Source organism: Sinohyriopsis cumingii, chromosome 14 (genome assembly GCF_028554795.1).
Source record: "Sinohyriopsis cumingii isolate HCF-2022 chromosome 14, ASM2855479v2, whole genome shotgun sequence".
NCBI lineage: Eukaryota > Metazoa > Mollusca > Bivalvia > Unionida > Unionidae > Sinohyriopsis > Sinohyriopsis cumingii.
The window spans coordinates 99,772,045-99,785,459 of record NC_142974.1 but is presented as its reverse complement, the minus strand read 5'-3'; the positions used below and the strand labels follow the sequence as shown (position 1 = coordinate 99,785,459).

The window sequence follows — 13,415 nt, the reverse complement described above, 5'->3', positions numbered from 1 at the left end:
TCTACTTATTCATTTTAGGGCAACCAAACTGAGATCTGTAAGAAATACTTTAATGAGATACGATCTTATCTAAAAGACAAACCTACCAGGTTTCACTTGATAGATGAGGACTTTGCCATTGACAACACTGTTGTAGACAAAAAATTGGAGGATTTGAAGAAGAAAATTGTAGAGGTGGCATCACAGCAGCCATACTGGGGTGAGGAAATACCTGCACGGTGGCTCCTCCTGGAACAGGAGCTGATGAGGCAAAAGGCTGCTGGCGTGAAGGTAACACATTTACATAATTCTAAATTATCAGTGACAAATACTTAATTTTTGGACTTGGATTTTGAAGAAATATTATCATAACTGGTACCTAGTAATTATAGTGGACTCACAGCTCAGATTTAATATGCATTTAGCTGATTATTTTTCAATACATAATTTGCAGAGTTTGCCCTGTTAATATTTGTTGAGCTTAGGTATCGGTATCTACTTTAATATACTACTTGTTGTAGACTTTTGAACCTAGCCATGGTTATCATCTGCCGAAGTCTTGCTTGTAATCTTATATATAATAATTATGGCCAAAGGGATTGTAGTGTGAGGAAAAGGTTGAGGATTTGTAAGGTTGAATAGGCATAAAATAACTGAACTGACATTTACCATTATCAGGTTATGAGTTGGCAGCAAGTGGGGAGAAGGAATTTGGAAAATGTATCAACATCAGGGCAAGTCGAAAATATGAGTTCATGAGAATCAGGAAATAAATACCAAATCTGGGTAACTGGGTCATATTCTTTTTAAATGATGCTGATCCAGCATTTAGAAAGAATATAACCCAAGTAAAGACCATCATAAGGCCAAGGTATGCTTGCAGCCTTTATTATTATATCCTTTTAATGATTGTGTTGACAAAATCTGCAATCACGCGACCAAGGATACCAATTTCCCTCCTCACACTCCTATCTACAGCAAAGGGATTTGCAATGTAATCAACTAAAAAGATTGCAATGATGTCCCTGGAACACAGACACGCAGAAGCAGCCTATAAAATGTACAATGCCGAAAACCGCAGTTTTTCCAAATGAAAGTGGACATGGGGTTGGAAGAAAACTTGATCATTTTTGCCACCATTTCTCTCCTTGAAATATTCTCTATCTCAATATGGCATCTACATGTCACCCTTATCACAGATCTTGGTAGGGGAAAGGTTCCAGTCCATAGCTTCTGAATGGAAAATATAGTCATGTCCATGTATGGACCTGTCATGTGGTTTCCAAGGACTGTTAGTGCCACTAATCTTTTATCTGGGGTTCATTCAGCTACAACTGTGGCACTCCTCACTCTGTTATTGAATTGTGCAGAATGAATTAAGTCATTTGTGTCCCTTGGTTCAAAATGCCACAATAGTTTCCAAACGACATATATTATGGAGACTACACAATCAGTGACTTCCAGCAAGTTCAGGTGCTTCTCCTGCAAAGACTACATTCTACAAAAACAGCAGCTGAGTTAATTATTGGACCAAGACATTATGTCCCATGTTACTCTCCTTTGCAACCTTAGTTTCCTTGTCAACAAGGACATCTCTGATTTTGTACTAGCTCAGGAATTTGGTAGTCGGTTTCTATAGTTAAACATGCGTAAATATAGTATGCCTCCCTCAGGAACAAACATTGAAGTAGTACAATGGTGACTTGCTTGCTCATTTGAGACAATCCACCCACCAGAAAATCCTTTGCCTGAGTTTTCTCAGTATAGCAGGGGACATCTTAGTTCTAGGTCAACTTCTTATGCTCTTATTTACAAATGAGTCTATTGTCCAAATGGAGGCTGAGTCATTGCACAATGTAACAGCTTCACAAAATATAAGGCTCCATCTCCAAGATGGGGAAACTACAGGTTAAATAATTTGGAAATACCTGCTAGCCTGCAAGTCATACCTACAGAAATAATCTCATAAAGTGGTTCATAAAGTGAGGTATTTTGTATCACGGCACTTACATGTCAAGGAACAGGACAGTTTCATTATCTAGTGGCTTATACTATTGTATCGACTGTGGTCATGGAACATGGCTATCGTGGCTGGCATGATATTGTCCAGTTCTTGAGGCTGGGACAGAGTATGTGAGTTTCATCTACCTATCCTGTCGGTAATTCTGAAACTCGAGACTGTAACTCATTCTTGTTACTGCACTCCATCTCACTGCCTAGAAATGATGTGGAACCCATATGGTGGCCATCTCTGATGTTACATTGGTTCCGTTTCTACTAATACAATCCAGCCTTCCCAGGCTAAAAGATTTTAGCCAAAAAGGTACAAGTTATCTGCCCACTTAATTGGCATTTAAAGTCTCATGAGTTCTTCAGTTACTATGGGAGTGGAAGACATGCTTTCTATATGGATGCAACTGAGAGGCTGGAAGGTATTATGATCAGGTAAGTATTATTGAATAAACATAGTTTTAATATAATAAATTTCTTTCTTCTTCAAATATATTACCCAATCGTAATACCTCAGGAGAATAGGTAAGAGGTGGAGGGAGATAAATTTCCTTGCATTGGAGAGACCATCTCCAATCTATGAGGTATATGAAACAGCCTTTAGATAACCCGGCTGGAGATTAGGCTCCATATCTCATGAAACAGCTTCGAAAAGGAAATCTCTAAGACTCCCAAATCCAGTGGAAGTTATGAAACATCATGATAGTTAAGCGGTTGTTGATGAATGACCTGGGAAGATAACCTGTTACACCAGGGATATATGTCCCATCTGATCAAGTTGAGCCATTTGGATGAAAAAATCTCTGAGAGAAAAGATGTGGAAGTGGACTTGGATCTTCATTCCATGGCATGGAGTTTCACTCAATTTGAAATGTTTGCAGTAACTAACCTAACCTCCTCATGAGCCAAAATGCAAAGCAAAATTATTGGGTTTGGTGATGTTTTCCCATATGTAGAATGAATAATCAACTTTATAAACGATGAAAGTGTCTGAGCTGATAGATCAAACATTTCACCACGATGGGTAAGAAGAAGCATATCTCCCTTGATGTAATGGCTCAGTCCTTTTGATGTATCATTTCAAAGCTCATGCTTGGTCCTATAGATGACCTTGCAATGAAACATCCAGTGTAGAAAGGAATTCTTTAAAAAGGACTGAATCGCCATGAATGGGAGCCCATTTTGGCAATGAAATCATATTGTTTTTCTGTAATCAAATTTTCCAGGAAAATTGTTATTACAGGTTGCTGATACCAGAGGATTCAATAATTTGGTTTACGTTATTGTATGTCTTGGCTGCAACCACAAAATATTGGATGGGGGGCTGAGTAGTCCAAGACGGGTCATCATGGGTCACTGATACTTACCCATCTCTGTTGGAACTACGTGTAGTTCTGATCAATGTCAGGAATATGTTTTTCACTGATTCAAATATAGATCATTATTAATACATTGAGGAAATTTGTTTTATATAATAGGTGAACCAAGGAAACTCGCGGGTGATTTTCAAATGTGTCCTGTTCAACCCATTTAGTACCCATGATAGATTCCATTTTGGACAAACAGCCAGGGTCATTGGTTGTGTCTAATCAAATTTGGACAAAATATCAGAGAGGTCTATTTTATTCGATATAATCTCATCCACGATGATGCACGGTCTCGGTGATCATAGAACAGAAGCCTTTAATTGATTTGGATTGGTGCTGTTTCTTGTCAAAGAACCATAGTAGGAAGTTAACACGGATATTTCTGCTAGGCTTTTCCTGCAGACAACACCTAGTCCATACAGGCACAGGTGGAAATGATACTGTGCTCACTATCTCCCCGATACAGACCAATAATGGCTCAAAATACACTTGCAAATTTCATCTATTCTTCTCCTTAATGAACAGTTTGACAGAATTCACAACAAGCCAGCATCCATCAGTCTCGATCGGCTACAGTGGTGGGACGTGCAAGGCAACCAACAAGGTTGCAGGGATGTACCAGGAATGCATGCCAGTCCCGCAAATCCCAAACTAGGCAGAAGAGTCAGGGAAGATGATGATTTTGACAAGCATTCCATGAGACCATTCATATCACAGTGACGTATATGCAGGCTCCTCAACCCACCCTTATCACAGATTGTGGTAGGGAGTAGGCTCCAATCTTTTGTGGTTGAATGGGAAAGGTTTATCATCACAGCATGGGGACACAACAAATGTTTCCTGGGCACTCGGTATCACATAATAAGCATAAATTATACCTAAAAGGCAAAACATGCCAACCTTTAATTTTTTGGTGTAATCATGACACTTTCAACCAAACTAAATTTTATGCTAGACTATATATGGATGAGGCTTTTTGTATTTATTAAAAAATATTTAAAAAATGACAGTAAGGTGTTTTGCTTATTTTTGTTATCATCTCTTTAATTCCACTCGTAAATATGAGAAGATTAAATAGATGACTGCTGCATAAGAATAGTGTAAGAGTACTTTCCTTATTTGCGATATATAGCAATTGTATTTAACACATTTCCAGGAAATGTAATTTGTCTTAAAGTTTCATTATATTGTGAGGTTTGTTAGTTAGAAGACCAGCCTATACTTCTAAATAAAATTGTGTCAGGTGTTTAGCAAAATGCTTTACAGTGTGATTCATCAATGTTATGTGACAGTAAATGTTAGAGCAGATGGATCTTTGCAAACTTCAAAACATGTCAGTTGAACACTGCTTTACAAACTTTGAAAGAAACATATGCTCGTGCTCATTGCAGTATTCCAGTTCACTATCACGCAGTGAAACTTACACACGTAGACTAGTTAAAGCGAGTGCTGAAGATAAATAATTTCTCAGTGTATTTCAATTTTGTATTCTGGTTCTAATCCATATGGATTTTGCCCTTTGTGACAAGAATTTTGACCAGCTGCTGAACCAGATTAGTAGCAAAACTAAATGCATCTTTTTCATACTTGCTGTAATTCTAGCATGTAATATATAGATTACATCTTTAACGCTCAAATCATGCTAAGCAATAATTACACTTATACCTCTCGTGGGACTAGCATGTATGAATAAGGCTTTGGATGGAGTTCTTTAAGCTACAATACAGCACTTACTAGTTGTCCTCATGGTAAGTGCTTTCATCACCAAGAACAAGCTTCCATTTATGAGGAATCATATTCGTAATAATTCCCATCTATTCTGGACACTTCATATCAAGGTCATCGACGGAACCAAGTGCAAGCTCTGAGCTGTTGCAACTGTTCCATAACTATCAGCATCCATGCCGTGAGATGAAGATTCAAGTACACTTCTCCAGTTCTTATCAGAGATCTTTCATCTTAAAAGGCTCAAGTTGATCTGGAGGAACCATTACCCATGGTACAAAAGATTACCATTCCAGATCATTTGATGACTTCATACAGACTTAGCTTAACAACTTCTGCTGGAGCTGCGGGAGGGAAATTTTCCCCCTTCGAAGCCTCTCCCCGAGAGACTTTTTCCAGTTTGGTTATCTAGCAGCTGTCTCGCATACCTTAGGGATTGGAGATGGTCTCCACAGGTTAATGGGATGTATCCTATTCCACCTTGTACCTATTCTCCTAAGCTATTGTCATTGGGTAACATTGAAAGAAGAAACCATTTTTTTATAGTAAAATGTGTCTTCGAGAATTCTTACCTAAACATAAGGGGCCCCGAGTGGTCTAAAGCGCATACTGTTATGGATCACTGCCATCTCACCTGTGTCTGTTTGGATTTGAGTCTCGGGCTTAGCCAATGTACCCCTTTAAGAAAGCTTGCCAGTAGCTTCTTATGTGTCAGTGGTTCTTTCTGGGGTTTTCCTGGGTTCTTCCCCCACCATTTATACTGGCCGCCATGTATAGCCTGTCTTGTGCTGAGAAATGGCGTTAAACCCTACATCAACAACAACAACAAAAACCCAATCATAATACAGATATACCCTCCCAGTCTTCCCACTGTTGCATCCATATAGAGAATGAGCCTTCCGCTCCAGTAGTAACTGACTTTTTCATGGCATTTGGTACTATTCCCGGTGACACAGGGACATCACTCTGCCCGACTGCCACCTAGGTTGGCAGATAAATTTTAGCGTTTTAGCTTGAAGGGCATAATGCTATTTTTTAAGTTCATAAAATCAATCCAACTAAAGGCTTTGTCAACTTTCAATTGCAGGTTATTTCTCGGGAAGATGTGGAGAAAATAAATACAAAAGGAACTGTCAAAATAGAAAGCAGTGAAGAACTGGATCTGTTTCTTAGATTTTTACACGAAACAGGCACAGTCATCTATTTCAGGTAAGAGTAGATTGGTTAAAGAGGTACATTTGTCCTGTATTTTATTTGGTGTCAGTGTTTCTAAGAGTGAAACTCATACCAGCACAAAGATGTAAACATTATCAATTGAGCAGGTGTACAGCTTGGTGGAGCATCAACACCATCCTGACTGTATAGTGCTGAGGAAGTTTAGGCATGATGATGTACAAAGCAAAGTTCAAGGCAGGTGGTTCAAATCATGAAAACACATTGTCAGATTTTTTAAAATACAAGGTAAGTATATTAAATTCCATGAACTTTTCAGCAGGAACATTGTATCATCACAGGACACAATCTAAGGCAAACAGGTTGCTTCTGTTATTCAATTTCTACAGTACAACATACTGGAGGGTGTATAAGGCCTAGTCTATATCTTGCAGTCTATGGGGGGGGGGGAAGAGCACTGGGACGTCCTGCAAATTAAGTATGTAATAATTCCACATTGTACAAAAATTATATATATATATATATTGCAATGAAACTGAATTAATTAAAATGAAATTTCACTTGAAAAAAGGTTTTCAGTTAAGCATTTATTAGTTAAACTGATGCAAATTGAGTAAGCATTTCTGAACATTTTTATTGATCTATATTTTATGTTGTGGTCTTATTAAAGACCTGACAACCTTTCAATCATAATGAAAATGACCTTTAAATCCTGACTAAAAGCAAACATCACAGAAATATTATGGCTTCGGTAAAATCCTGATACTTGTATGTCAGATGTTTGATTTGGATCCAGGTTTTATATTGGATCTGCTGACTAGTTGGTCAGGGAACCAGACTAACCTTATTGGTGAAAATGCACATATTTGTTTCAAATAAATTGTCTGCATGATCAAGCTGTTGATTATAAAGTTTTATAAAATGGCATCCAACAAGCATTACATGTACAAGACGGAACAGAAACAAATGCCTCTTAGAAAGTTGTAACAGCTAGTACAATAGAATAGAAATAAATATTCAGATTCTTTGTAAGAGAAAGCAGGAAGGGCAACAGTTATGTTTATTGGACATGTATTGATTTGATTAGGTATGACTCATGGCGGGAGATATGATTACTGTTGTCATGTCAAATAAAAATGGAATCCAAGAATTACTTCAAGTTGAGAGGTGTCAAGGAGCCATTGAGCGCCATAGGGTTTGTGACTGCAGTTTGTGACACTGCACTGACGTAATTAAGATCTAAGTAAACCTTACAAACTGTTTAGTTGAACATAATGTTTGAACTTTGATGACACTGCATATGTCTTGAATATAACTTCTGAACTTTTTAAATGCATGTTTTCAATCTTAGCAGTATGTGATATTTTGTTGCACCTTGTTTTATATTAAATTCTGTTCAGTCAATTTTCAGAAGTCATTTTAAACTTTCTTCTATTTTTTTAGCAACTGTGACCATATGTTACATCATTTGTAAATGGTGCAATGATATTCATTTCATGACACTTTCTGTCAAGTCTGGCAATGTTGGGTGCATTATTTAAATGTAGTTTTACTTCTTTTGATAAATGTGACAATATTTGTAGTCAGATTAGCATAATCTGTAAAGCCTTGAAAGGTCCTCATGCCAGTGTGCTTTCTTTGAAAGGTCCTCATGCCAGTGTGCTTTCTTTGAAAGGTCCTCATTATCCAGTGTGCTTTCTTTGAAAGGTCCTCATGCCAGTGTGCTTTCTTTGAAAGATCATGATGCCAGTGTGCTTTCTTTCAAGTTTGGTCAAATTCTAGTTGACAATTTTGGAGAGGTCATGTAATTATTTTCCATTGTTTTTTAATTTTAGTAACAGTGGTCATATTCAAATGGGGACTGGTAGATGCTTTCAATCTAATTTGATGGAATTCTTTTCTTTTTTTTAATTTTTAAAAAGTCTTTTTAATGGATTTTACTCTTTTTCATAATGATGGTAATATCTGATATATTATTGTAGCTTTTAGAAAGGAACTACTGTATAACCAGATAATCCAGTATTCTTGTAACTTTTCTAAAGTAACCATAACCCAATATTCTTATACCTTTTATAACTATAACCCAATATTCTTGTACCTTTTATAACTATAACCCAATATTCTTATACCTTTTATAACTATAACCCAATATTCTTGTACCTTTTATAACTATAACCCAATATTCTTGTAGCTTTTAGAAAGGAACTATTACCCAACATTCTTGTAGCTTTTAGAATTTAGGAAATATAACCCAATATTTTTGTAGCATTTAGAAAGGAACTATAACCCAATATTCATGTAGAAAGGAACTATAACCCAATATTCTTGTAGCTTTTAGAAAAGAACTATAACCCAATATTCTTGTAGCTTTTAGAACTATAACCCAATATTCGTGTAACTTTTAGAAAGGAACTATAACCCAATATTCTTGTAGCATTTAGAAAAGAACTATAACCCAATATTCTTGTAGCATTTAGAAAGGAACTATAACTCAATATTCTTGTAGCGTTTAGAAAGGAACTATAACCCAGTTCTCCTTCCTCTTGAAATGCTTCTAGATCTGATTACTATGATTAGTCCAAACATACAGACACTACAATTTTAATGGTTACTAACCCTCAGAACTTTCCAGTCATGCAACAAATAATGCACGAATGACTAAATGTTGTGACCAGATCATATTTGACCTCTTTCAAATAATAACAGTAATTAATACAACATTTATTAAGGTGCTTATCCTTTGTTCCAATATTTTTAGCACATAGTGGACATAGACCAGTATGGAATTCAACAAGTACCCTTGCTTGCTGTTTGCTAATTGTAGTCCATTCAACTTTATAGCAAATCATTTAGCAGTCAACTACAAATTATTTAAGTAATTATATGGAGGGTGTATATCTAACCTTTGTATTACATTATGTTGCTGAGTTGTATATTACTAACAAGGTATTTTCTCAAATTATTGAATTCGGTCATGCAACCATGGTTCACTTGCAGTAAATGAAGTGGGAAAATGATTGGTTTGGTCTGGTGTTTTATGGCACCATGCAGTTATGGTTTACCTTCAATAATAAAGTGGGACAATGATTTATTTGTTAATGGTGTTTTATGGTACTTAGTACAGAGTCAGTTGGTATAAAATGCCATAAGCAAGCACACAGCATGGTAGCTGACTGAAGCTGATCTCATGATAGATTGGAACATGGACTCTTTCTCCCATGCATCTAGAAGAAAATTACTGGTTGTATAAATGAATACTCATTTTTATACCAAGAAAGTGATCCTATTTATTTGCAGTCTTGGAAAGGGCATTAACAACACTGTCAATATTAGAAAACATAGTATCAGTGTGCTCTAAGCTTTCCTTTCTATCGTATAGTTTGACTACATTTTATAAATTTGCATTCAGAAGTAAATGTGCATTAGTGATACCAGACCCACTTGGCCTCACGATGGCTCCATTAGGACTGTATTTCAAAAGAAATGCCCATTTCACCAAATTCATAAAGTGGGATTATTCTGTAATGTTAAGGAGATAATACATTAAGCTACAGTAGTTCTGAAGCAAGTAGGTCTTGTTAAAAGTGTTCTTTTCTAAATATTTCATTGTATTAATGAAAACTGATGTCATTTCCAGTTACTTTACATGAGACTTCGATTGGAATTGAAGCAGTTGTGTAATGCATTAAACAATTAAAGCCAAATAATTTATGTTGCAAGCATTGTCTCAGTTGACAAGGGACATTTGTGTAATAAATAAATAAAGTGATGGAACAAATTAGTATGGCACCAGTACTGATTGGCAAGAGAAGGCAGAGAACATATTATGCAGTGATGTCTGTCTGTTATCAGTTTTGTTTTCATACAATAGCTCCGCTTGTCTGCTATTCCACAGCTGCAAACTTGGTGGATTACTTGTACTTGAGACAAGTTAATACCAACTGACAAAAGTTCAAAGCTGAAGGACACAGCCTGAAAGAACAAAATGGTTTCCATGCAATAGCTAGGATTATCTGCCCTCCATAACTTTTACATAGCTTTTACATGTAAAATTACAAATCGATAGCTTTTACATGTAAAATTACAAAGTCGAGAACTGGCTTTGGTACATAAATCTCAGTTATGTACATATAGGATTATTAAACACAGGGCAGGTGTATAATGTGCCATTCATACTGCACTTTTTTGTATGATATTCAATTTACCTCTGTGGAAATAATTATTTGGAAGTAGATATCAGTTGAAATTTGTTTGCTCAAATTATAATTAAAAACATATGCACTATTGGCTGTTTCTGATTTACCAACAAATAAACAATTGTTAATAGATTTAATTAATTGCTCCAGAATTAATATAGAATGAGGTTGATAAGTATGAAGATTAAATTCAAGTATATAGATAAGATGTATATACACGTATATATTTGTATGTATATAACGATCATTCTCTTGTTTTGCATCTGCAACATGCTACGTAGAAACGAGGTGAAAAATAAGGCCAGCTCTGGTGAATTAAGCATTAACCTAAGATTATACAGCAAAATAAATTACTTAAATTCAAATCTTGTGAAATACTGCTACTTTTCAGCATTGAGGTATTGAGAGAATACATTCTGTTGGACCCAACATGGTTGATTGATGCCCTGAAGTCCCTGATCAATGCTCAGCCTGACCCACCAAAAATCTCTACTGACAATGGCACTCAACCAAGCAGCCCTGCTGACAGTGCTGTCACACAGAAATGGTCTGATTTCAAGGGGAAAGGAATCCTTTGTTCAGAACTTATTGGTTAGTACATGTCTTAATTTTTGCTGCCAGTTTTCAAAAAATGTCTTCTGTTCCCTCAACAACAAAGCTGGGAGGGATATAACTTCTGGTTATTTCATTTTACTTTTTTTTTCTTCTTTTTTTTTAATACATCATCAATATCTTGCCAATTTGTTTAGTCAATCCAAACCACAGTGGATTAGATTCATCTAATAGACTGGTTAATTCACAGATATGTTGATACTGGTATTTTTGTTACATGAAAAGGTATAAAATCCAGTCGAGCATTTCAAGAAACCAACATGGTGGCAGCAAGGCATAGCTGCTTACCAGCTGGCCTAGCAAACATGAACGCTGTTACATTGAGTTATGACTGCACAAAATCGATGCAAAATTTGTTTATTTTCTCAACAGTTGCAAATACTACAGTCATTATGTCTTCAGTTTGCTGACAGATGAGATGAAACTATGGCACAGATGAAAGTTTATCTGGTACATGTACTTGCCATTGGCATTGCTAGTTGCATGAGTACACAAATCTCGCAACCCACATGTTCATAGCATCATAAGTTCTGTAGTCACGTGATATCAATAATAGCCCATTTCAAATGTTGTAAAAAAAATTTAATGAAAGTTATATATTGCTTGTAATAATAAACAAAAATAGAACAACACAAAATCCTCGAAATATTTATTCTGAGAACAGCTATCTAATTTTTTTTTTAATCATGTGATATACCATATCAGCGTGTGCAGCCTACTTGATGAAACTGACTGTCCAGATTGTTGCAACTCAGCAGGTTTTAATCATTGTTCTTGAAGTAAAATTTTTAAGAATAATATGTTCTTTCTGGCTTTTACAAAAGGTATTTTCCATTATATATATATATATATATATATATATATATATATATATATATATATATATATAATTTTGTGCAGCAACACTAAAAAGAAGTTTCTTGTTGACATCATGTCACTACTGAACTTATGATGTCATAGTTTGAGATTTGTGTAGTCATGCGACTGCTAATGCCAATGTTGAGTGCTTAGTCAGGTTACATCTATGCTGTAGTTCCGTTTTTATCTCAGCGACATAATGATTAAAATACCTGCCATTTTTGAGAGAATAAATCATTTTCCTATCCATTTCATGCAGGTATGGCTCGATGGAACATTAGGTTTGGTAGGCCTACTGGTAAGTGACTACAATATGCTGCTTACACATGGTGGCGGCAAATTCCAATTTTTCAATAGGCAATTGCTCTGACCTCACACCCGAACCTAAATGTCCTAATGTGAAAAATGGGGTGGGAATATTTGAAGGAAACGCAGATTAGAAAATGGACTGCCATTGTTTTTAAGTTAAATTTATGGTCAAAATATCAAATATCTTAGCTGAACTTTGGTGTGAAACTTTTACACTGTGACATGTAGCTTGAACTTAAAGTATTGGTTTCAAATCTTATATAGGTCACAGGAGAAATGATAGATTATCATCACTTCTATTGTAAATTAAGAAACGATACAAGCCCCATTGAGTATCAGCACAGTTTTGGGACTGGTTTATAACATTACAAACAGACATTGATTTTACAGAAAATTCAATCCTTGTTTATACAGTAGTATATAATTTTGAGCTTCACTGTCTTTTTGTCCAAATTCAATTCAACCATTTTGTAAATTCTTTTTGAAATGATGGATTTTTAACCAGATTGTCTTAAGTAGTTTAGGTTTTTTGAAAAATCTTGTTTTGGGTTTAATTGACACAGATTAATTCAGGTTCAAAACTTTTGTCTTTACTAGATATAATCGTAATACTGTGCATTTATTATTTTTTCATACTGTGATAGGAAATGTTTATTTTGTAACACACACACACACACACACACAGACATATATTATTTTTTTTTGATTTACAATTGATTATTCTGGTTTCTTTTTGAAATAAACAAAACTAATTTATGTTCATTATGTTGTTTCCTTGTACCAACATAACGCAGGTCAGCAAAGTAAAGTTGGAATTTTTATGCTGTAAATTGCAATGACTTGACATGCCAAATTATAGAACTATACATTAGTCAAACTTGTTTTGTGTGATACATTTTGTGTTTTAGTGCATGGTCATCTTTTCTGACATGTTTTGGGAAAGTTTTGAAATAGAAACATCTTTTACGAAATGCATGTTTTATAAGCTAAACTGTTCTTTAATTCTATTCAGTAATTGTCATATGTCAACCTTGAAAAAAATAATTTCATACCAGAAAAGCCCTGGAAATTACTTGGAAAATTTAAAGAAAATTAGTATGAATTAAATCCAAAATTATCTCATAAGGCTGTTGTTGTAGGATTCCATGCCATTTTTCAGCACAGGATAGGCTGTACATGGTGGCCA

The 13,415-nt window shown here is 35.5% G+C and overlaps 1 protein-coding gene across 7 annotated transcripts in view; it reads left to right on the top strand.

Moving 5' to 3' along the window:
- LOC149784482 (uncharacterized) overlaps window positions 1-13,415 on the top strand; it is a 134,449-nt gene that overhangs the window by 92,631 nt on the left and 28,403 nt on the right. For all 7 annotated transcript variants that reach the window (XM_089932561.1, XM_089932560.1, XM_089932566.1 and 4 more), the window contains 3 exons: window positions 19-270; window positions 6,169-6,290; window positions 10,842-11,041. In XM_089932561.1, the coding sequence (XP_089788687.1) occupies window positions 19-270; window positions 6,169-6,290; window positions 10,842-11,041 (574 nt within the window). The remainder of the gene's footprint in view (window positions 1-18; window positions 271-6,168; window positions 6,291-10,841; window positions 11,042-13,415) is intronic.